Source organism: Panthera onca, chromosome B1 (genome assembly GCF_046562875.1).
Source record: "Panthera onca isolate mPanOnc1 chromosome B1, mPanOnc1 haplotype 2, whole genome shotgun sequence".
NCBI classification, from domain to species: domain Eukaryota; kingdom Metazoa; phylum Chordata; class Mammalia; order Carnivora; family Felidae; genus Panthera; species Panthera onca.
In genome coordinates, this window is record NC_138342.1 from 146,171,857 (window position 1) to 146,198,106 (window position 26,250).

General features: G+C 36.1%; 1 protein-coding gene and 1 pseudogene across 4 annotated transcripts in view; one reads left to right on the forward strand and one right to left on the reverse strand.

The window, feature by feature from the left end:
* The window catches only part of CLCN3 (Cl-/H+ antiporter 3), a 96,905-nt gene that overhangs the window by 50,341 nt on the left and 20,314 nt on the right, over positions 1 to 26,250 (forward strand). For all 4 annotated transcript variants that reach the window (XM_078445607.2, XM_078445609.2, XM_078445608.2 and 1 more), the window contains 7 exons: positions 6,707 to 6,864; positions 14,832 to 14,931; positions 16,267 to 16,454; positions 17,481 to 17,603; positions 19,392 to 19,598; positions 22,010 to 22,090; positions 23,005 to 23,550. In XM_078445607.2, coding sequence (XP_078301733.1) covers positions 6,707 to 6,864; positions 14,832 to 14,931; positions 16,267 to 16,454; positions 17,481 to 17,603; positions 19,392 to 19,598; positions 22,010 to 22,090; positions 23,005 to 23,550 — 1,403 coding nt within the window. The remainder of the gene's footprint in view (positions 1 to 6,706; positions 6,865 to 14,831; positions 14,932 to 16,266; positions 16,455 to 17,480; positions 17,604 to 19,391; positions 19,599 to 22,009; positions 22,091 to 23,004; positions 23,551 to 26,250) is intronic.
* On the reverse strand, positions 1,863 to 2,610 carry LOC132691929 (large ribosomal subunit protein uL30m pseudogene; annotated as a pseudogene).

Sequence of the window (26,250 nt, forward strand, 5' to 3'; positions counted from 1 at the left end):
TCATTTTAATATATGTAAGTTAAACTTTATAAACAAATCTAGGTTGCAGTGAACTGTATAAAAAGAAATGCTGTGTTAGGAATATTTAGGAGCGTCTGGGTGGCTCAGTAAGTTAAGTGTCCACTCTTGATTTTGGCTCAGTGCTCTCACGGTTTGTAAGTTCAAGCCCCATCATATTGGGCTCTGTGATGACAGCATGGAACCTGCTGGGGTTCATTCTTTCTCTCCCTCTCTCCCTCCCTCCCTCCCTCCCTCCCCCCACCTTTCCCTCCCCCCCCCCAACCTGGTTAAAACAGGCATGTGCACTCTCTCTCTCAAAATAAACAAACTTGGGGCCCCCCTAGTGGTGCAGTTGGTTAAGCATACAATTTCGGCTCAGGTCATGATCTCACATTTATGAGTTTGAGCCCCACATTGGGCTCCATGCTGACCATGCAGAGCCTGCTTGAGATTCATTCATTCATTCATTTTCTCTCCCTCCCTCTTTCTCTCTCTCTCTCTCTGTCTTTCTCTCTCTCCCTCTCCCCCTGCCCCTCCCTCACTCATGCTTTCTCTCCCGAAATAAATTATAAATAAATAAATAAATAAATAAACAAACAAACAAACTTAAAAAAAAGAGAAAGCAATCCCATTCACAAATACATCTTAAAAACAAAAAAACCCCAGGAATAAATTTAACCAAGGAGGTAAAAGACCTGTATTCTGAAAACTATAAGACACTAAAGAAAGAAATTGAAGAAACTCAAATACATGGAAAGATATGCAGTGCTCATGGATTCATGTGTTCATGGAAGACTTAATATTGTCAAAATGTCTATACTACCCAAAGCAATCTACAGATCCAATGCAATCCCTATCAAAATAACAATAGTATTTTTCACAGAAGTAGGACAAATAACCCTGAAATTAGTATGGAACCACAAAAGACCACTAATAAATAGCCAAAGCAATCTTGAGAAAGAACAACAAAGCTAGAGGTTTGAAATCCCAGATTTCAAATTATCGTACAAAGCTTATTCTTGATCTTGGTGGAAAAGCTTTCAGCTTTTCATCATTGAGTATGATGTTAGCTTTGGTTTTGTCCTATCTAGTCTTTATTAGATTGTAATGTGTTCCCTCTGTACCCACTTTGTTGAGAGTTTTTATCATAAACGAATGTTGAATTTTGTGAAATGCTTTTTCTGCATTTGTTGAGATGATCATATCATTTTTATCAGTTTTGTTATTGTGGTATATTACTTTGATTTGTGGATATTGAACCATCTTTGCATCCCTGGAGTAAGGTCTACTTAATCATGGTGTGTCATGCTTTTAATATATGTTTGAATTTGGTTTGGTAATATTTTGTTGATTTTATGCATCTATGTTCACCAGGGACGTTGGTCTGTAATTTTCTTGCTTTGTAGTGTTTTTGCCTGGCTTTGATACCAGGATAATGCAGGCCTAACAGAATGGAAACACTGAAAGCTTTCCTTCCTTTTCTGTGTTTCAGAATAGTTTGAGAGGGATAGGCATTAACTCTTCTTTAAACTCTTATTTAACTTTTCTTGGATTTTATTTAGTAATCCTTTTGCAATTATAAACCTTTTTTTTTTAGTATTTAAAATATATTTTAATAAACACTTTCACACTATCTTTAAAAATAATTTTTTTTAATTTTTTTTTTTTTTTTTTTTTTTTTTTTTTGAGAGAGAGTGTGAGCAGGGAAGGGACAAAGAGAGAGAGGGAGAAACAGAATCTGAAACAGGTTCCAGGCTCTGAGCTGTCAGCACAGAATCCGATGTAGGGCTCAAACTCACAAACCATGAGATCATGACAAACCATAAGTCAGACCCTTAACCAATGGAGCCACCCAGGCGCCCCTTACACTTTCTTTAAGTAAAAATAATTTATGTTTTTAAAAATGAAATTGCTCTGGCATTAGGACTTGACTGCTTCCTGATCTATAGGGTTTAGATGCCACCACATTACTAATTCCCCAGTGTTCTTGAGGCATGTGTCATACATGTCCTCCTCTGCTGGAAGTCCTTGTGGCAACCTCGGGGACTTGATTCTTATCAAATGTTTAACCACTTTCAGTTTTGCATTACCTGAAGGGCTAGTGTTATGAACTTGAGGAATATGTGCTTTTTCTAACCCAAGCATCTTTATTATATCTTTTTCCCAATATGGACATCTTTTTCTACTTTTTAGTCTGGTAACAATATTTAGCTTATGAGGGTGCTATAGATTCCCGCCATATTTTTCATTATCTGAAGGTGAAGGCTGAAACACTTTATCTGGAATTCTTGACTTGGTACATGTGTGACGAATCCAGTCTGTACAAATGAGAGACTCCACACCCTTCGTCACAGTTTGTAGCTTGTCTGGGGGCCTCTGAACTATTGAGCTCAAAATCCCTGCCATGAATGTGATGACTGCTCTCCTCAGAGATATGAGAAATAGGGGACAGATCTGTGGGGCAAATGTGTCTTGGAAATGGAGACGACCCCACCTCTGTAGTTAAAAAATGAAGGGAAGCAGAGCAGAGGACAGACCACCAAGTGCAACACTCCACAATTACAAACTTTAAATTGAAAAAAAAAAAATGCTGATTTCACATTCAGTGTGATGTCTTTCAATTTTCGGTAATAGCCCTGTGTAATGAGTAAGAGGACAAAAGGAGAGAAATTAAAGCCAGATTGAAATGTCTGCCTTTCTTTTCCTGGGGATTCCATTTAATTAACTTGACCAGAGCCAAAGAAATATTCTAGTCATTGCTGTCTGAGCAAAAAGTTTTTATTTTACTTTCATACCAAAATCTATCTTTGTTACCATCTAAGCCAATTTGATAGCAGGAGTCACAAGAATGACCCAGACTTTTTTTAGAAATAATTCAGAGGGGAAACAGTGACTCTGTTTCTGTGGGCTCCCCCAAAACCAAAATACCAATCAGTACTTCTGCCTATAATCTGCTTTTTTCCAAACACCATTGCTCTGTTATGTAGAAGCAAATAGAGGTGAAGGGACAGACTGACCTACAAACAGCCTGTTGGGCACACAAACTGCTCTGGCTAATTCTCATGCTAACATGTTCTGTAGCAGCCTCAGTTCTAAGGGGCACTACCTAAAAACCCCAAAGCACAAAACTTTGGTTCACAAGGTCCCCTGGTTTAAAGTTTTATTTCTGGTTTTCAGACATTTTGAATTGCTACATAGTTTTGTAAATTAGATGTCAGAGTAGTTTCTGCAGATTGACTGTTTGAAAATCATTAAAGACAAGACCCAGAGAGTTAATGTAAATCTTTTTTATTGTGTTGCTGTACCTTTTGCTACCTCATAAAAAACGGGTGTCTGCTTTTCTACTTCCTGGCTTATGTCTGTTAGAGTACTACATGCTTCATTTGCTTATCATCTTTGTGGTACAAACAGCTTGACAATTCTTATCTTGCGGCTGGTGATGTATTGTGTGGATGTATGTTAAGTGATACAGAAATTTTGCCTTTTAGTTTTTGAATAGAAGAATACTAATTAAGATCAGCAGTCCGTGTTCTGGAACTCTATGCATATAAGGGCAACATGGGGTGGGGGAGTTGGAAGTTTGCAAAATATTACATAGTAGAATTAAGAAAAAACATTTTCTTTTCATTTCAGAGATGTTGAAAAATAGTAAAAAGAGGGGCACCTGCGTAGCTCAGTCAGTTGCCATCAAGAACATCCAGCTCTTGATTGTGGCATAGGTCATAATCCCAGTATTGTGGGATTGAGCTCCGTGTTGGGCTGTGCACTGAGCCAAGATTCATTCTCTCTCTCTCTCTCTCTCTCTCTCTCTCTGCCCCTTTCCTCAGCTTGCACTCGCTCGCTCTCTAAAAAAAAAACAAAAAACAAAACAAAACACAGCATTTTTCTTGGTCTACATTCTACTAATCCAGCAGCACGTGTTCTGTTCAGGTGTCATGTCTTTTGAGTCTCCTTTAGTCTAGAACAGTTCCTTAGTCATTCTTTGTCTTTCATTACTGACATTTTTAAAGAATGTAACCCATTATTTTGTAGGATTTCGCTCAAATGGGGCTTATTTTATTTTTCCTTTGGCCGGAAATGATGTTGTCATATCAGAAGGCCACAGAGTCTTTTGACATGTCCCTCCAAAACCATCTTTTTAAATAACCAGTTATAATATTATATGGAAAGCAGAGTCAGAGATTCTCAAATTAGTCAAGGCATTATAAATATTCATTATATTCTCCAGTAGTTATTTCCCTAAGAAAATTTGTGGCCTTTCAGCCAGCTTTTACCAAGTGGAAACTGCGAGTAAAATCAGGGCAGAGAGAAGAAAGAGCTAGTGTACAAAAGTATAAGGTTGTTTTATGTAAATCAACATGGGCTCTTGCAGAGATTGGGTTTTTAAACCCTTAGCCAAGAATGATAAATTATTTATTCCCGGAGTACTTCTGCCAAAACACTGAAATCAATATACTATTATTTTTTTTAGAAGTTTTACACATTCCAAGGCAAATATTCAAATATATTAAATAGGGAGGTAAGAGAGAACCCTCTTCTACTTGGTAGAAGTAAATAGACATTAAGTTTATTAGTTCAATATTCAGTATTACATTGAAGTCAGGGACAATATTTTTATTATCTTTGTATCTTCTATCTAGAAGAGTGCCATTAAGGAGAAGATTCTTTTTAATTTTTTTTTAGATTTCATTTTTTTTTTAAATTAAAAAAAATTTTTTTTGACGTTTATTTATTTTTGAGACAGAGAGAGCATGAACGGGGGAGGATCAGAGAGAGAGAGGGAGACACAGAATCCAAAACAGGCTCCAGGCTCCGAGCTGTCAGCACAGAGCCCGACGCGGGGCTTGAACTCACGAACCACGAGATCATGACCTGAGCCAAAGTCGGACGCTCAACCGACTGAGCCACCCAGGAGCCCCTAGATTTCATTTTTAAGTAATCTCTACACCTAACGTGGGGCTCGCATTTACAATCCCAAGATCAAGATCTACCGACTGAGCCAGATAGGTGCCCCAAGTAGAAAATTCTTTTTTTTTTTTTTAACTTTTTTTTTTAGTGTTTATTTATTATTGAGAGACAGAGAGAGCATGAGCATGGGAGGGGCAGAGAGAGGAGGAGACACAGAATCCCAAGGAGGCTTCAGGCTCTGAGCTGTCAGCACAGAGCCCGATGTGGGGCTCAAACTCACAAACCACGAGATCATGACCTGAGCCAAAGTTGGATGCTTAACCGACTGAGCCACCCAGGCGCCCCTGAAAATTCTTTTTTTTAAATTTTTTTAACGTTTATTTATTTTTGAGACAGAGAGAGACAGAGCATGAACGGGGGAGGGTGAGAGAGAGGGAGACACAGAATCCGAAACAGGCTCCAGGCTCTGAGCAGTCAGCACAGAGCCCGACACGGGGCTCGAACTCCCATACCGCGAGATCGTGACCTGAGCCGAAGTCGGACGCTTAACCGACTGAGCCACCCAGGCGCCCCTGAAAATTCTTAATAAATGTCTTCAGTTGACTTTTGTTTGTAGTGTAGAGACTTTAGATTAAGGGTTGAGCCAAATGCTGCTCTTCACCTGTTTCATAAATAAAGTATTATTGAAACACAACCATACCCATTTATTCTAGATTGTCTGTGATTTCTTTTGTGCTACGATGGCAGAGTTGCATTGCTGTGACTATATGGCCTCCAAAGCCTAAAGTATTCACTCTCTGGCTCTTTTGCTGACCCTCCTTTTAGATTATGAGCACTTGTGCATTAATTTTTGTTTGTTTGTTTTCCTTCTAGAGCACACAGTAAGATGTTTTACCACACTGTGCATAACTTACGGATTTATGCAAGTGTAACTGCAAGAAGAATTTTTGGAAGTGGATAAGCTGGGTTTGAGAGTGTCTGTGTATTTTAAATCTCGGTAGCTTTGCCTTTCCAGAGGGGTTATACTAGTTTATACTTTAATAATTTTCTGGCAAGCCCTCTTTCCCCATAACTTTGCAACTCAGTGCATTAGCCAGCTTCTTCATCTTTACCAATCTGATAGAGGAAAATGATATTGTAGGTTTGATTTGCATTTCTCTTTTTTGGGTTGGATTGAACTTTTTAAATTTAAGAGCCATCTGTATTTCTTTTTTTTGTGTGTGTGAATTGTCGTTCACTGTCCTTCCTGGTACCTTTAAGTCTCTTACATTTATAAATATATAGTGAGCACATGTCAAAGATTTATTTAATACTAATGAGGAAACTAGCTTGGTGACAGATGACTTAGAGGAGGATATGTGAGACAAAATATCAGTGAGTGAAATTTTCTTACAGGGAAAAAACAAAATACCCCAACACTACAACTCTAAGTATTATCTTTTCTACTAGATGAAATTCAGTTATGTTTTTTGCCAGACGAAAGCAGATGTTTTCAATTTATCAATCTTCTTTAAGTCATTATTCAACTTTACAGAGTCTGTGCCCTAATCAATAGAAAATAAAGTCCTTTTCCTCAGGCTTATTTTGATACTCTAGTATGGGTTTAAAGAGACCTGCTACGGTCTTTTTGCCTTATTTCTAAGTTTTGGATAACTTTTTTTGATGTTTTCCTTTTTCCGTTTTATTGCCTTTCAAGTGATCCTGTTTCTTTATGAATTACTAATGAATTTCTAAGAAGCTTATGTAGTTCATCATTGTCTCTCATAAAGCATATTCATTTTTCTTTTTTGCTTTGTAGGAACTCATTATACAATGACAAATGGAGGCAGCATTAACAGTTCTACACACTTGTTGGATCTTTTGGATGAACCAATTCCAGGTGTTGGTACATATGATGATTTCCATACTATTGATTGGGTGCGAGAGAAATGTAAAGACAGAGAAAGGCATAGACGGGTAAGTGTTTTCACTAATTGTTAATATAGTGCATAACTACATCATTTAATAATATTTTTGCCAGTGATCTCAAGCTGCCAAAATATATATTATGCATTAAAGTACATTTCGTTAAATTTCTACATTTTATAAGTATTATATATTTTTTCTCTATATATGTAATTAAAAACATTTTTTTAATGGTTATTTTTGACAGAGGGAGAGAGAGACAGAGCATGAGTGAGGGAGGGGCAGAGAGAGAGGGAGACACAGAATCTGAATCAGGCTCCAGGCTCTGAGAAGCTGTCAGCACAGAGCCCGACATGGGGCTCAAACCCACCAACTGTGAGATCATGACCTGAGCTGAAGTTGGATGCTTAACTGACTGAGCCACACAGGTGCCCCTCTGTATATGTTTTTTGTTTTTTTTTTTTTAATTTACTTCTGGGATCAATCCAGAAAGGATTTGAGGTAGCTTAAAATCAAGGAAGTGTAAGTACTTATTATAAGACAAAAAAAAAAAGACAAAAAAAAAAAAAAAAGCAAGGACTGGGAAAATACAGCATGTGAGTTGGGGAGGAAGATCAAGGTATAGAAGTAAGCATAATTTTTCATTTTTGGTAGCACAGCAGCTACAGCAAAAGAGGAAACTTGTTGGGGCGCCTGGGTGGCTCAGTTGGTTGAGCATCCGACTTCGGCTCAGGTCATGATCTCATGGCTCGTGAGTTCGAGCCCTGCGTCAGGCTCTGTGCTGACAGCTTGGAGCCTGTAGCCTGCTTCAGATTCTGTGCCTCCCTCTCTCTCTCTGCCCCAACACACTCACAGTCTGTCTCTGTCTCTCTCAAAAGTAAATAAACATAAAAAAAAAAAAATTAAAAAAAAAAAAAGAGGAAACTTGTTATATAATTCTTATTATTGCAAAAGAAGAAACATATTGGGAGATAATTTCATGGGATTTTGCTATTTTCTTTTATCCCCTTTCTCGGTTTCAAATTCTGAGATTCTCAAATTGAGTCCTGTAAAGGAAATATTAAGTATTGTGATGAATACTAATCAAAAAAATACTATATTGCAATAATATTTCCAATGGTTTTTATAGCAAGTGTATATTTCAGTTACATCTTGGGTAAAGAGTTTGGCTAAAATTTCTTTAGAAAAAACTATTCCAAAGGTGCCTGGGTGGCTCAGTTGGTTAAGCATCTGACTTCTGCTCAGGTCATGATCTCACAGTTCATGGGTTCAAGTCCCACATCGGGCTCTGTGCTGACAGCTCAGAGCCTGGAGCCTGCTTTGGATTCTGTCTCCCTCGCTCTCTGCTCCTTCCCTACTCACACTCTGTCTCCTTCTTTCTCCCTTTCTAAAAAATAAATAAACATTAAAAAAAAAAAGAAGTAAACTATTCCATTTGTAACATCAAAAAATAAATAGGGGCACCTGACTGGCTCTATCAGAAGAACATGTGACTCTTGATCTCAGAGTCATGAGTTTGAGCCCCATGTTGGGTATAGAGATTAATTAAATAAATAAATAAATACACTTAAGAAGATTTTTTTTTAGGGGCGGGGTGCCGGGGTGGCTCAATCAGTTGAGCCTCAGACTTTGGCTCAGGTCATGATGTCACGATTCATGGGTTTGAGCCCTGCATCAGGCTCTGTGCTGACAGGTCATAGCCTGGAGCCTGCTTCTCATTCTGTGTCTCCCTCTCTCTCTGCCCCTCCCCCGCTTGCACTCTGTCTCTCTCTCAAAAATGAATAAACATTAAAAAATAAATTTTTTTAAATACCTAAATTTCTTCTAAATTAGAAAAAATTTATGAAGTTGTATCACTTAAAAAAATTTTTTTTAATGTTTATTTCTGAGACAGAGAAAGAGCATGAGTGGGGGAGGGGCAGAGAGAGAGGGAGACACAGAATCAGAAGCAGGCTCCTGCTCTGAGCTGTCAGCACAGAGCCCGACGTGGGGCTCGAACTCACAAACCGTGAGATCATGACCTAAGCCGAAGTTGGTCTCTCAACCAACTGAGCCACCCAGGTGCCCCTCACTGTTTTTATTCATTAAATAAAAAACATTCATAAAAAAAAGAATGCTGTTTACTAAAAAGTACAACTTGTGGATGGTAACTTATTGATACAATGTAGTCCAAAAATTAATTTAAAAAGGAAAATCTCTTTGAAAAGTAAAATTCGAAATTCTAACAGGCCCACTATAACTTTGAGGTCTGAAATTTACTTGTAAATGAAAATAACTGCTTGTACAAATTAGTTATAATCTTTCATATTAATGTATATTTGTATATTAAAGTTGAAATTAAAATTAGATTATATTGTTCATGACAAGTATAACCTCTGAGATTCATCACTCATTATTAATCTTTTCTGGAAGACCCAATACATTCCAGTGGTGATTTTCAAGGTTTTTCATCTCAGAACACTTTTCTTTTCTTTTCTTTTCTTTTCTTTTCTTTTCTTTTCTTTTCTTTTCTCTTTTCTTTTCTTTTCCTTTCTTTTCTTTTCTTTTACTTTATTTTATTTTATTATTTTATTTTATCATCTCAGAACACTAGATTTTATTTTATTATTCTAATTTTTTTGAGAGCGAGAGAGAGGAGAGGGCACAAATGAGCAAGGGGCAGAGAGAAAAAGAATCCCCACAGGAGGAGCAGAGGGAGAGAGAGAGAGAGAGAGGCGGGCTCATTTGAAGTGGGCTCAGGCTCAAGCTTACCACAAGTGGGGCTTGAACTCACGAACTGTGAGATCATGACCTGAGCTGAAGTCAGATGCTTAACAACTGAGCTACCCAGGCATACCTCATCTTGGAACACTGTTAAACTCTAAACTCTAAACACTTACTGAGGATAGTGAAGGAACTTAGTTTATGTTGTTATATTAATTGATATTTACCATGTTAGATACAAAAACTAAGAATTTTTTAAAATGCTAATTTATTTAAAAGTAGCCAAACCCCTGTTATACATTAACATCAAAGCATATATTTCTGAAAACACAACATTTTTATGAAAAATAACTGTATTTTCCAAAATAAAAATATTTAGTGAAGGAGTGACATTATATTTTCATAAGTCTCATTATTGTCTTATTTATTAAAGGCTGCTGGATTCTAATATCTGCTTCTGAATTCAGTCTGTTGTGATATTATTTGGGTTGAAATATATGAAGAAAGTCCAAACTCATATAGGTAGGTAGTTAGAAAAGCTAGGAGTATTTTAATAACCTTTTTGTATCATTGTGGATATTCTTTGATACTGTACCAAAGTGACAGGTGGTAGTTTCTTAAAGATTAGTTGCCAGTGTAATCTGAAACTATATCAGTGGACCCTTTGTCTTTGTTACATTGAAATCTGTTAGTTCACCTTCAATTCTAATGAATAATTTTGTAACATCATGTAGCGATCATTTGGAAAATATTCACTGATCTATGCTGTTATTTCTAGTGTTGACACTTTTCAGTTTCATTATACAATATCAAAAAAATACATTTGTTGTATCAACCCTGATCTCTTTAGAAAAGTCTTTAAGTATTGGGAATCTGTCATGCTTATAGTGATAGATAACAAATTTCCCAAAATTCTCATTTTTACTTGAAAGTTCAAATTCTATCATTAGAAACAAATACACTCTTATTTCACTTGAAATGACAGGCTTACTTGATTTGTTTTTGAGAAAATGCCTGTCAGATTCTCAAGTCTGAAAAACCATTCTTTGGTGTCCTTGTTTCAAGTAAAAATGGTGTTCCATGTGTAGGTGTCAAGTTTATTTTGCAACTCAAATAAGTCACTTAAATGCTTTTCCTCAAGACATAATTTCATACTTCAGTATGTATCAGAAGGCTTTATATATACTTAAGTCATCACACATACTATAAAAAAGACTCAATGATTGAGGCATAATAACTTTTACTACTTCATCAAAGGCATTCTTAAGTGAGACTGGTGTTTACTTACTTTTTTTTTTTTTTTTTCCTTTTTTGCTGGGATACGTGGCAGTGAAGAATGTAATGACTACCAGTACATTTGGATGCCACTGCCTTGATTTGTGCTGAGGAGCAGCTGTTTTGCATTTGCTTTTGCATTATCAGTGAAAATGTCAAAACAGTGAAAAGGGCACATCAGTTTTAATATTATGATGAAAACAGTTTTGACCTTGAAGCCCTCTTGAGAAGGTCTCAGGGACCCTCAGAGTGTCCGTGGCAACATTATAAGATCCAGTGTTTTAATCCAGTATGCCTAATGCAGGCACACTATAACTCCTGCATCTCATATGATTGTTAGGTAAATCAGTTGTACTTAGAATTACGTATATTTACAAAGTCATTAACATACTGCAGTTGCAGTTAAAATGTGTTTTAAAGTGAGGTAGTATGAAAGTATCCTGAAGACATCATGTTCATAAGATTTTAAAGCAAATTAAGACTAAAAGAAACCACAATACAGTTTTTTCCCTCTGATTTTGAAGGTAGTCCATAGTTCTTGAAAACATTTAAAATAATATGACATTTAAAAAATAATATGAAGGGGCGTCTGGGTGGCCCAGTTGGTTAAGCGTCCTACTTTGGCTCAGGTCATGATCTCACAGTTCGTGAGTTCGAGCCCCGTGTTGGGCTCTGTGCTGACAGCTCAGAGCTGGAGCCTGCTTCAGATTCTGTGTCTCGCTCTCTCTCTGCCCCTTCCCCACTAGTGCTTGCCCCCCTCTCTCTCTCAAGGATGAATAAACATTAAAAAATAGTAATAATAATAATAATATGAAGTAGTCAGTGTCCTAGCTAATCTTACCAATCATTTCTTTCTAGATAGGTCAAGTATCATTTTCTGTGCTTTTGATCTATGGTTGTATAAACAACATTTTTTTAACCTGGGAAATTCTACACATAAATGTTCTCACTGTTGTTTTTAAAACATTACATTAAAAAAAACACCAACTTTCTGTGTCAGTGCATATATACCTACCCAATTCTCTTTTCCCCCTGAACTTTTTAAAAAAATTTGTTTTAAAGTTTATTTATTTGAGAGAGAAAGAGAGAGGGTGAGGAGGGGAGGGGCAGAGGGGGAGAGAGAGAGAGAGAGAGAGGGAGAGAGAGGGAGAGAATAGCCCTAGCTCTGCACTGTCAGCATGAAGCCCAATGTGGGGCTCGAACCACATTGAAACTGTGAGACCATGACCTGTGCCGAAATCAAGAGTCAGATGCTTAACCAACTGAGCCACCTATGTGTGCCTCCCCCTAAACTTTTTATACTTGTATAGCCCCCTACCTCAGATTTTGAAGCAAATCAACATTATATCATTTCAAATATTACTATTTCAGTATTTTGTAAAATGTCACTAATTGTCATTCTTTTTTTATTTATTAGCTTGAAATTTTCTATAAGGAGAACCTTCTTCATACCAATTATTTGGGTTCCCTGAAGTTCAGATTGTACAGAAAAGGGAGAAGGTTTGAAATTAAATGGTTCCCTAGAATCCTCAAAGTTGACCAATGAGATTTTTGTTCGCTTGTTTGGTTTTTGTTTCTGTATCTTCATGCACTCACAGATTTAAACATATTAGATGTGTTTTAATCATCACTGTTATTATCCTTATCGATGCATATGTTATTCCATTTTTGGCCAGTGGGAACTTCTTTAGGTTGATGCCTGTCTCCTCTGACACATGCTTAGTAGATTTTGGCATATTCTGGGAAAAGAAGATGATCCCACTTCATCTTACATATTTCCTGCCTGGAGTCAGCCGTTTTCCCCAGGGACCCTGCTTCCTTTGAAGGAAAATGGCTTATAGGCAGTGCAGGCACCAGAGGTACTTCGAGTGTCTGGGCTGGCCATTGTTTTCTTTTTTTTTTTTTTTTTTTTTAATTTTTTTTTAACGTTTATTTATTTTGGAGACAGAGAGAGACAGAGCATGAACGGGGGAGGGTCAGAGAGAGAGGGAGACACAGAATCTGAAACAGGCTCCGGGGCTCTGAGCTGTCAGCACAGAGCCCGACGCGGGGCTCGAACTCACGGACCGCGAGATCATGACCTGAGCCGAAGTCAGCCGCCTAACTGACTGAGCCACCCAGGCGCCCCTGGCCATTGTTTTCTACCAGCTTCATAAGCTTATAGGAACCTTCTGATTTAAATTCAGTACTATTGAGCTTTTGTTTAACCTCCAGTTCTTAAATCTGTATCATCTTTCAGCCATTTCAAAAATCTCAATACCACATATATAAGCATATGGTTTACTTCACAATACACACACGCTAGGTTAAGAATATTACCAGCACTGTCACCAGCGATGTGCTTATTGAAAAGTTACAGTGTTTTCTTTCTTTTTTTTATAATATTTTTTGTTCTTAGTGTTTATCCCACTAGGGTTACACATACAAATTATTTGTTTTAAAGTCCCTGTCCCATTTAACCTGTTGCCTCCCTTCTGTTAAAATAATGATTTACTTTTAACATTTTATGGTTTGTCCCTTTATTTTTAAAAATACAGCATATATGGGGCACCTGGGTGGCTCAGTCGGTTAAAGCATCCAACCGGCTCAAGTCATGATCTCGCGGTTCATGATTTCAAGCCCTGTGTCACACTCTGTGTTGACAGCTCAGAGCCTGAGCCTGCTTCTGATTCTGTGTCTCTCTCTCTCCCTGCCCTGTCCCCACTCATGCTCTCTCTCTCTCTCTCTCTCAAAAATAAACATTAAAAAAAATTTTTTAATGCAAGCATATGTATTTATGTACTTATTTTTCTTAGGTAAATGGAAGCCTTCTGTACCCACATGTATCCACTTTGCTTTTCTCCCCTGCACAACACTGCATCTATCTCATTCTTTTTCAGTGAGTGCAGAATTTTCCATTACACAGATAAACTGCAATACCCTTAACCAATACTGTATTGATGAGCATTTAGATGATTTCCAAGGTTTTACCTCATATTGTATAAAACATTATAGTTACTCTCATTGAGAAAAAGCAACATGGGGTTTAATGGTTATTTTTGAAAGAGGGGAACCTAACTTCCACCTCTAAAGAATGCTTAGTATCTGTGATTAGTTGCTTATGGTATAGAAGGTGGAAAATTGCGCCTTATTCAACCCAGAACTTAACTGGAATCTTTTTAGTGAGGCCTTATGGCTTAAAGTAGACCAGAGGTTTAAAATAGACCAGATCATTGAATTCCAGCTGTTGCCATTCTGTGGGACAGTTTGAGTACTGAAGCCCTAGACTGAGAATATGGCTTTTTAAAGCAACAATCCTAGTAGAATAGAAGAGGTTTGGGCCAGTTAGGGATAATTCTTAAAAAGAGAAGGAAGACTTGCCTTCTTGTGTCTTAGTAGAGTGAGATCTGAAAATCAAATCTATTCCTATCCTGCTAATCTCCCTTCCTCTGCTATATTCAGTAGAGGACTCTTTTACCTTACACAGTGATAGAAGAGAGCCTCTGGACCCCACAGCTGGGATTAAAACTCTACATACCTGCATATTTACAGGCCTGCAACTTTTGGTAAACCTCTTTACTCACATGACTATTGTATACTATATTTATGGGTATGGTACTATTATTCACTGACCTTACCTTTTAAAGAATATTATAATCTTGCTAGGATTATTATTTAATTGTTAGGACCAAAAAATGGCCAAGGAATGACGGACATTTCAATCTATAATGTCTTATTTCTGTTAATATAAAAGATGTATATCTGCTAAATTTGATTCAATTTTAAACAGCCTAGGCAAGACTCTTTCTGGTTTGTGGATCCCTTGCTCTCATATCCTGAGGTTTTTGTTAAAAATGCAGATCTCTGGGTAAATGTTTAGCATCTGGTTTATGGGTATAACAACTGTCTGACATAGTGATTCTGCCCCAAACTCACCTTTCCCATTATTTAGTTTATCAACTACTGTCTCATGTAAAATAAGTGAGAAAAACTTTTGGATTCTAGAATTGTGTCTTCTATTCATAGTTTGAAAAATGAAACATAAACATTTCTAATTTCAGATCAACAGCAAAAAGAAAGAATCAGCATGGGAAATGACAAAAAGCTTATATGATGCATGGTCAGGATGGTTAGTAGTAACACTTACAGGATTGGCATCAGGTAAAGAAAAATTTTAATGCAATCTTTTTTCGTTAACAGAAAAAATAAATAGTTCTCCCCTCCTTCCTGCAGTTTTTTTTTTTTTTTTTTTCAGGTCCTGTTGGATTTTTAAAAGCATTTGTTTTGTTTCTTTCAAGAAACCTTAAGTATAAGACTAGGATGCAGGAAGCTTCAGAGTCTAGTCTTGGTTCTGTCACTTTAAGTGTTTATCCAGTTTGGTTGATCTTTCTGGGTTCAGTTTCTATATCTGTAAAATATGTGGTTTGGTCCAGATATACAATAAAGTATCTTTTAATGTTAAATCATTATAAGTAGCTAATATTTATTAAGTGCTTCCTGTAAGTGTCATGCACTGCCTTAAAATCTTTACATGTATGTAAACGACATGGCAGTCCTATGGAATAAGTGCTGTTATTGTCACCATTTTACATAAAGCACGAGAGGTTAAGTAACTTGACTAGGGTGATGTAGCCAGTAAGTGGCCAAGCAAAGATTTAAATTTAGGCAGTTTAGCTGAAGAGCCCACATTTTAACTACCATGCTATAGAGTGCCCACAGAGTCCCTCTGTGTGAGATTTTAAGAAATAGCAGTTGCAGATCTGGAAACAAACATTAAGGACTGTTTTAATGACTTTCAGTTTCCATCATGGAAGATTATGTCCAGAAGAACATGAGGCAAATTAAAATTTATGTGGAGAATAGAAGGAAGTACTGCTATCTCTAATTGGCATGCACAGGAATTTTGTGGCCACTGTGTTTGTGACCTGTTGATCTTTTCATACAATAAGAAGGATCTAGACTTTGACCATAAATTTGCATATTTTGTATTTTATCAGTAACATGATCTTGGTACATTTGATGTTCTATTATTTAAGAAAAAAGTGAAAATCTGTCAGGGTAATTCATTAATGCTATGAGTTTCACTACTAATGGACATTAAATTTTAATGATATTGAGATCATTCGTAATTTTATTAAGTTTCAGATTGAAACATTAAAAACTCTGATTTTAATAACCTGATTTGTGAACCTCCTGCCAGATAGCTGTCTTTTAAAGATCTTTTTAGTGTGTTTTAAACACCTTTATTACAAATCACAGTGAATTTTAATGATGTAACTACTTTTAATTTCAAACAAAGAATAGCCATTTTATTTTAAAGAGTGGCTATTTACAGTTAAAAATGTTAATTATATAATATTTCCTATGTGACCCTTTATTTATAGGGAGTCCCCAGTTTTCTTGGACTCTTTTAACTTGATAGTTCTAAATGCCTCCCAAAAATTCACTTTTTTTGTTCTTTTTTTTTTTTTTGCCACCTCCAACATGTTTTTACAGGGGCATTGGCTGGATTAATAGACATTGCTGCTGACTGGATGACTGACCTAAAGGAGGGCATTTGCCTTAGTGCATTGTGGTACAACCATGAACAGTGTTGTTGGGGATCTAATGAAACAACATTTGAAGAGAGGGATAAATGTCCACAGTGGAAAACATGGGCAGAATTAATCATAGGTCAAGCAGAAGTAAGTCTTGCTGTGTCTAAAGATGAATTAAAAATTGATACAGTGAAATGAGTCTCTAATTCACTTAATTAACAGAATTATTCACAGATTCTTGCAGCTGCATTAAAAGAAAAAAAAATGTAATAGGATAGATTGGAAAATATGAGAATACATTGCAGCAAGTAAAATGTAAAGCTTCAAGAAGCTTTTGTATTAGTTAACTACATAGTCACATTCAAGTCTATTCCATTATGACATTGAATGTCTTATTGTAGAAAAGAAGTGTGATGGGATCTGTTTAATCACAGAAAGTTAATATGAAGTCAAGTTATTAAAACTGCTTAACATATCACAATTGTCAGGAAGTATGAATTATCAAAAAATTTAGTAAAATAAGCCTTGTAACTGGAGATATCTCGAAGAAATCTATAGAGTTTTCTTTGTGATATTATAGTATTTAAATGATTATTTTACTGTTCTTGATGTTCTATATTGAAGAACATTGTAGAAGTTAGAATGTTATATAATATATGTAGTTGTGTGGTCATATGCGGATATATTTTTAAAGTTTTGTTATAGCTGAATTTTCAAGCTATAAAAAGAGAATATATTTGCTGGTAACATGGGCAGTATGCTGTTTCTCATTTGATCCTCAGGAAAATTGCAGCAGAATGAGATCTAAGTGGGAATGCAATTTTGTCTTCACAACTGTTTCCAAAATGTGGTTTGTGGGTAGGCAGAGATTAAAGTGTAGCAGATTTTTGACATTTAGACTTTAGGGATCAAGAAAAAGCTAGGAAAAACATTCAATAGATTAAGGCCCCATATATATATATATATATATATATATATATATATATATATATATATATATATGAGTATGTCTTTTTGATTGTACTTAAATATTTTGTTCATATAAAGCTTTTACTAATGTGGAAGTAAATCCAGGAAACTTTCGAGTTTTACCCAAATTTCTTATGTGGCAAGCACTTGCATTAGGGGTACACTGTAAATTAAATTTATACTATTAAATGCTTTGCCTTTTAGGGCCCTGGTTCTTACATCATGAATTACATAATGTACATCTTCTGGGCCTTGAGTTTTGCCTTTCTTGCCGTTTCCCTGGTAAAGGTATTTGCTCCATATGCCTGTGGCTCTGGAATTCCAGAGGTAAGCCATGCAATATTTAATATCATTAATCATTAAGTGATTGTTACAGTGTTTATCTTTTGCCTTTGGGGGAAAAAGTAGTCTTTCTGGGGAAATGGTTTGTAACATGAGAAAGAAAATTAGAAAAAGAGAATCTTAAAAATGTAAGCTGATTATAGATATCACTGAAAGAAATTCTTCCCCATAGACATTTTATCATTAACTGTGAGGGTTGATTTTTCTTTTTCCACCACTAATTTAGCACGTGACTAAACAAATATCAGAAGACTCAGTTATAAACCTGGAAAATTATTATGTGGCCTAAAGTTCTGTGATAGATTAGTTGATGTTTTGGCTGCTATGAACCTGACTTGAATACGTTAATTCTCTTTTTATGACTATCTTTTTTTTAAAATTTGTTTTTAATGTTTATTTTTGAGAGAGAAAGAGAGTAGGGGAGGGGCAAAGAGAGAAGGACACACAGGATCTGAACCAGGCTCCAGGCTCTGATCTATAAGCACAGGGCCCAGTGTGGGGCTCGAACTCAACAAACCACAGCATCATGACCTGAGCTTAACCGACTAAGCCACCCAGGCGCCCCTATGACTGTCTTTTAACTAGATAAGTTAATAATTCTTGAATTTGGTAGATAATATTTATAACCATTTTATACTTGAAAATAAACATTTGATCATAGTGGGTCAGTAGTACAAACTTTTGGATTTTTTAAGTCAACATTAATTAATTAACTAATTTAAGGTTTGTTTTGAGAGAGACAGAGAGCATGAGTGGGGGAGGGGCAGAGAGAGGATCCCAAGCAGGCCCCATGCGGTCAGCACAGAGCCTGACATGGAGTTCAAACTAATGAACCGTGAGATCATGACCTTGGCCGAAATCAAGATTTGGATGCTCACCTGACTGTGACCCACCCAGGCGCCCCTATCAACAGTATTTAAAGAATATATTGAATAATGTGATGGGAACTCATTTCTTTCCCTTTTTAATTTTTATGTCTTAAGTAAGTTATCAGCTTTTTCTAGCACATTTCCTTTTGAAATGTAGTGATTTTTAAAATTTTGTTAGTTAAGAATGTCTTGGGGTGCCTGGGTGGCTCAGTTGGTTGAATGTCTACCTTTGGGTTTCAGCAGTGGTCGTGGTCCCAGGGTTGTGGGATCAAACTCCGCATCGGGCTCCACGCTCAGCATGGAGCCTGCTTGGGGTTCTCTCTCTCTCCCTCTGCCCTCTCCCCTGCTGGTGTGGGCACGATCTCTCTTTCTCTCTCTAAAAAAGGAAGGAAGGAAGGAAGGAAGGAAGGAAGGAAGGAAGGAGAATAAAAGTCTTTAATAAGGGGCAGTATCATGCAGCATTTAGCTGTTGCCACTTACCGTTATTAATATACAGGAAAATAACATACGTGATGACAGTACTATGAGAAGACATAATTCCTTATTTCTGACAGAATGTCTGAAATGTATCTATGTTTCTACAACAGAAATACTCATATTTGCCTTTTCCTGGTTATGTAATTACAACCCTTGTATTAAGGTATGTATTTCCTTTAACATGGCCTTGTATTTTAGTTTTGTTCATGAGATAAGGTTGCCTTCAATCCTTGCTTGAGAAGATAATTAGCATATGATACAGATTTATTATATGTAGCATAACAGTTAAGGCTTTTGAAAAATTGTGAATTGTTCCTTGGTCCACCTAAAAATTTTTGCAAGATGGTTTTGTGAGTAAAACAAGAGAGTAACTTAAGTTCTCCTGTTTCTTAAAGAAAATTAAACTGTCTTATTCTTTCCTTTGTAGATTAAAACTATTTTAAGTGGATTCATCATCAGAGGTTACTTGGGAAAATGGACTTTAATGATCAAAACCATCACATTAGTATTGGCTGTGGCATCAGGTTTGAGTTTAGGAAAAGAAGGTCCTCTGGTACATGTTGCCTGTTGCTGTGGAAATATTTTTTCCTACCTCTTTCCAAAGTATAGCACAAATGAAGCTAAAAAAAGGGAGGTAAGTGTCTTTTGTAGTTTATTTGACAGATACATATCTATGACGTAGACTTACATCAGTGAGAATTTCCTAGTATAAAGATCACGTTTTTACTCTACTCTTTGGATAAGTTCTGTGTTCAAATTCAAGTGTGAGAATTGTTTGCTTCTTTTTCCCTTTGTGAGTACCTCTGATGTGTTTTAGACCCCATCCCCAGTGCTGCTCAGTTACCCCTATATTTTAGAGAGGTTTTGATGGACTACCATTGGTTTCAGTTGAATTTCACACAAGTCTTTCCATTTGTTTTTGCTTTGCCTTACACCTTTCTTCCTCGGAAGTTTTCCCCAAATGTAACATTATTTTCTCCTCTGGAGAAAGTGTCTAATGCCCTCGAGATGTGTGTCATCTGCAGAGAGCTATGTGGCATCGTGAAGATGTTCTGAGGGCTTTTAGGACCCCTCAAGATTTAAATCAGGGATTCACACTAGAGGGAGTATAGGAATTCCTCTTTATTGAGCTGCTCAGGCGCATTTTTTTCCTTTATCATTTATTTTAGGCCAGCCTGAGATCTCCTAGGAGGTCTTTAAACTTTATAGAGTTTCCTAATGATTCTAGATTGCTGTGGATATTTTCTAGAAGGAAAATGGGCCCCTGAGACCTTTTGTATTGGCTCTATACTTTGGGGGCCCAATCCTTCCTGTTTTCCCAATCTAATCTGTAGGCCAAGATGGTATGGTGCATCTTGGGGGTTTTTAAGGTATGATATTTTTATATGGTTAAATAGAGAACTCAGAGGTCTGTGGCCCTAGCACAAGCCTTTCATCCTGTTGTTTTTAATAATATAAGAAAAGAGTAGAATATTTTTATCAAACGATTTAATTCTTGAGTTGATACAATTCTAGTTCAGTTTAGTACTAACACATTGTTCATGCATTGGCAGCAGGTAGTCTAAAAGTGGAACACTTCAGATCATTATAGTTCCGTCTCTGAATAATAATTGTGATTCCAATATTACCCTCTAACAATAATAGCTGACATTACTGATTGGTTACTATGTATCTGCCTCTAAGTCCTTTACTTGTATTTTAAAATTTAAATCCACAATAATCCTATTAACTTGGCACTGGTATCCCCATTTATAGATAGGAAATTAGGCGTAAAGCTGCTAAACTTGCCCAAGATTGTATAGCAGAATGTCAGACTATGGATTAAAATTTATTTTTCTGACTCAAGTCTATACTCCTTACCACTACTACTACTATGACTGTGTGGATCTGTATGTATGTTCAAAACAAAACATAACCTAAAACTATTATAACAAATCAGTGGCTAAAATGAAGCTATAGCATTTGTCCCTCCAGTGCAGTTCCTTTACTTGCTATTGTACCTTGATATTTTGGGGGGTAAATTTTATTTTTATTTATTCATTTTAAGTGCAAAATGTAATTTGTTAGGAAAATGTTACAGAAATTAAAATCACTTAAAATTTTAAGATACACACTGTAGATGGTTAGTAATGTACATGACATTAACTTGGTTCACCCTTAGCATATAAATGCCTAGAGTTTGTTAGTTGTGAAAGCATTAAGGTCTCATATTGGCTTTCTTCCTAGTTCACTTCCTTGACATTTTTAAATTAAATGATTCCTTTATACTTACAATAAAATGTGAGTTATGACTACTTGGGTGTTTTGCCAGACAGCAGCTTGACAATGGAGATCATGTTCTTAACTGTATATAATTTAATTTTTATTATTTCCAGTTTCTTTTTCAGAAATGTAAAACTTGACCATTTGTGAAAATGTTTTGATAGCCTCAGATATTTACTGGAATGAAATAGTGAAAGGAATAATTAGACTCTTAGGAAAATAATTACAACATGAAATGTTTAGTGAACTTATTTGTGTAGTTGACTTCGTACTGGTGGAAAGTGGGCAATGTCCAAGTGATAGTCTGGGGGAGCTGAAGAGAGGATCTGTAAGAGCTTTTGTGGATATTTTTGTCTTCTTTAACTTTATTGTTAGGCTTCTAGTTGGAAAGACTGTGTCATAAAGGGTAGCCATTGTGCTTTAGATGATGTTTTCCATATTGGCAGTTGTAGTATTGTCACAGGATTTAGAGTAGTGAAAATAAGGAAACTCAATAGGTTTTAAGTTCTCTGGATATTTTAGTAGGATTTAGAAAACAGTAGTTATCTCACATCAATGTTTTTTGACTGAATATTGAATATATGAATGACCTTTCAACTAAAGCAGAAGAGAAAAAAATACCTTTTTAGAGGAAATAAATATTTGCCTCTGTTTGGGGCGGTGGGTGGACATGCAAGTTAAATTCAGAAGAGGCATTTCAAAAATTCAAGCAACATAAAGAATTTTTATTTGATATGTTTGAGTTTATAAGACTATATGAAATAAGCCAAATCCTCTTTTTAGGTGCTATCAGCTGCCTCAGCTGCAGGTGTTTCTGTAGCTTTTGGTGCACCAATTGGAGGAGTTCTTTTTAGCCTGGAAGAGGTAGGTAAAAAAATACAGCAATTAAAATTATGTATAATTACCATTACAAATGTATTTTGGCACACATTTCAGTTTTGTAACTAGTGTAAGAGATGCAGACTTTGTTTTAAAAACAAAGATTTAATTTCATAAAGTTATTTTTCACGTATTCTTACATAAAGAGTAATACATTACACATGTTCTTTACCTTGAGAAAAGTCTTAAAAATATTATTCTTGTATAAATATTAGTGGTCATTTAAAATTTAACTTTGTTGACATATTTAAAAGTAAGCAGAAGTGAATTTGACTTAACAGAAAATATTTAACCACTATTTGTTAAATTATAGCCCATGTTTTTATTTTAAAAATACTTAATCAATTCCTAATGTGTTTTTGTGAGTTTTTGTTGTATGATTATTTCTGTGGCAGTGATTGATATTTAAGAAGATGATTTTAGTTGTGTCACTGGTGTAGTTTGTTTTTGTTCTCTCAAGACTTTTTACATGTTTACACAAAAATGTGACTGGGAATGTTTTAAAATTTACTTTTCCCATTGTTTGCATTCTTTCATTTTTAATATAGAAGAGGCAAATACTTCTTTTTGAGCTCATAGGAATTGGTGGTGATGTATTTATTCACTCTACATGATTGAATTGGAGGTGAAACTCATTTTGAAAATAAAAAAAATGATGTGTCTGAAGTAATTATTAGACATTTTTTGACCAGTTGATATTGTGAATTTATAATGATGTGATAGCCAAAGTTATTAAACATCAATCTTTTTCTTACCACAGTAAAATCTATTATATGTAAATTCTAGCTGCAACAAAAATTAGACTATGATATTCGCCATTCAAGTTATACCATATTGGAAACATCTTAAAATTCTAGCATTAATTTTTCTTTTCCTTTTTTTTTTTTTTTTTTTTTTAGGTTAGCTATTATTTTCCTCTTAAAACTTTATGGAGATCCTTTTTTGCTGCTTTAGTGGCTGCATTTGTTTTAAGATCCATCAATCCATTTGGTAATAGCCGTCTGGTCCTTTTTTATGTGGAGTATCATACACCGTGGTACCTTTTTGAACTGTTTCCTTTTATTCTCCTCGGGGTATTTGGCGGGCTTTGGGGAGCCTTCTTCATTAGGGCAAATATTGCCTGGTGTCGTCGACGCAAATCCACCAAATTTGGAAAGTATCCTGTTCTTGAAGTCATTGTTGTTGCTGCCATTACTGCGGTGATAGCCTTCCCTAATCCATATACCAGGCTCAACACCAGTGAGCTGATCAAAGAGCTTTTTACAGACTGTGGTCCTCTGGAATCCTCTTCTCTTTGTGACTACAGAAATGACATGAATGCCAGTAAAATTGTTGATGATATTCCTGATCGTCCAGCAGGCCTGGGAGTATATTCAGCTATATGGCAGTTATGCTTAGCACTCATATTTAAAATTATAATGACAGTATTCACTTTTGGTATCAAGGTAAGTACTGATGTGAGGTGCTATTTAAGTAATCTTGGCATGTTCAAAACTTTTATGTGAAATGAGCAGTGAATGTTTATCTAAAAGTGGTTATTTCATAAATGTAGGCTGAAAAAAGTTCTTATCTTTTGGGTTTCATTTTAAATAATGGGAAAAAAAAGAATTCCTTTGGTTATATTGCTGAGCATGGTTATTTGTTGCTGTGTAACACATCACCCCAAAACCTGGCAATTTAAGAGAACTATTTTGCTCTTGATATTAGGTCAGCAATTTGGGAAGGACTCAACTTGAGCATGTTTTGTTTGTGGCCTATCATACATGTCATCAGACATGGCTAACACCCAAGCTAGGAAGATTCAGAACGTCTGGCTCTTGAAACATTTCTCTCTCTCTCTCTCTCTCTCTCTCTCTCTCTCTCTGGTTTTTCCAGCATGGTGCCTTCAGAGCATTTGGATTTGTTACATGGTTGCTCAAGATTCTAAAAGCAAGTGTCCCAAGGGGACCATTTCTTACCTAGCCAAAGAAGTCATGCAGCATGCCTCTGTTGCATTCTGTTTGTCCAGACTGTCACAGAGGCCTACCTACCTCTTAATTGGAGCAGTGTTAGGGAATTTATGATCATGTTTTATTTTTTTATTGTTTAATGTGTGCCTTTTTTGTTTTGTTTTGCTTTTGTTTTTTTGAGAGAGAGACAGAGTGTGAGCACGGGGGAGGGACAGAGAGAGAGAGGGAGACACAGAATCCGACACAGGCTCCAGGCTCTGAGCTGTCAGCACGGAGCCTGACATGGGGCTTGAACCCATGAACTGTGAAATCATGACCAAGCCGAAGTCAGGTGCCTAACCGATTGAGCCATTTAGGTGCTCCCATGATTGTTTTAAACTACCACAAACTTAATGGCTTAAAATTACACAAGTTTATTTTAGTTTTGGAGATCAGAAGTGCAAAATGGGTCTCACTGGGCTAAAATCAAGGTGTTCACATGGATTTATGGAGTCTAGCTTTTTTTTTTTTTTTTTGCCTTTTCCAGCCTTCTAGAGGCTTCCCACATTCCCTGGTTCATGGCCCCCTTCTCCCATCTTCAAAGCCAGCAATGGGTAGTCAAGTCTTTTTTTATCTTCATTTTTCTGACGCTATTCTAAATCTTTCTTCCACATTTAAAAAAACATTTGTAATTACTTTGAGCCCACTTAAGTAATCCAGGATAATCTCCTGTTTAAAAAAATTTTTTTAAGTTTATTTATTTATTTTGAGAGAGAGGCAGTATGAGTAGGGGAGGGGCAGAGAGAATCCCAAGCAAGCCCTGCACCGTCATTGCAAAGACCCATGTGGAGCTTGAACTCACAAAACTGTGAGGTCATGACCTGAGCCAAAACTGAGAGTCAGACACTTAACCAACTGAGCTACTCAGGCACCCATGATAATTTCCTGTTTTAAGGTCAGCTGATTAACAACCTTAATTTTACCGGCACCCTTAATTCTTCCTTACTGTATAACATGACACATTCACAGGAATTAGGATAGGGATATCTTTGGGGAGCCATTATTCCACCTATCATATTACTATAGGGTGTTAGCTTGAAAGGACACTGCAGACTCAGAGTTAAATTACTAGCCTATGAATACCATGTCTTTTTCCATCAAGGATTTAAGGGAGCTAGGCCTAATGCCCTGGGATGTTGCTTCATTTGAATTTATAAAAGAATAATATTTATTAATTAGTGATTTGCCAGTAAATATAATTCTCTTATATGGCTGTCAGTGCTGTATGTAGGGAATCCGATGTCAGCTAATCCTTGTTCCTTAAGTTAACATTCACTAGTGATTATATGCTTTCACAGATGTAGATTATGTGGAATAACAGCTTAATTTCAACAAAATTGTAATGATGGTTTTTGAAATGTGGTCTCTGTCTCTTCTGTTGTTCTCTATTTAGTCCACTGGTTATAACAGTTAAATAATAGAAAAACCTTGAAGTTTAAAATGTTTAATCATAGTGAATCAAGTTAAAGCAGCTGTTAAAGCTCCTGTTTCTACAGTAAGTTGATTTTCTGCAAATCCCAACTTTCTCATCTTTAGTTGAGCTACAGGAAGCTGGAGACAGTTGTCAGGTCTTTGTTAAGTCCCACCTCGCTCTGTGCTCTGGCTGAAGGATCCTAATCAACAGGAGAGTGTAAAACATATTTTGATCTCTTCTATTTGGATAACCTTTTAATGATCCTAATGCAGTGTTCACATGCCATTATTTTGTGCTCAGCTTATTTCATTTCTGTAACATTTTAGAGCTATTAGTATTTTAATCCTTAAATGATCTCGCTTAAGGTATCTACTATTCCTATTTTTTTCATTACATTTAATTGATACATACTCTTTGCCATATATATATGTGTGTGTGTATATATATATATGTATATATATATATACATATATATATGTATGTACGTATATATCGTTAAACAAATATTGAAGGACCTGATAAGCTTGTCCTCTTTACATTGTACTACTTGAGGAATAGCATCTAATATTTTTTTCATTTGGTAAACAACAAATATGTAGGGAGGATAGAATCATGGAGTAAAGGACAGTACTTCACACTAAATTGATTCAGTTTAATGAAAAATGCTTCATATTGTCCTTTTTTTTCCTTTCCCCGTTTCACCATGAATTAATGAAAATCGTGTTAGGGACTGGCATTAAGGA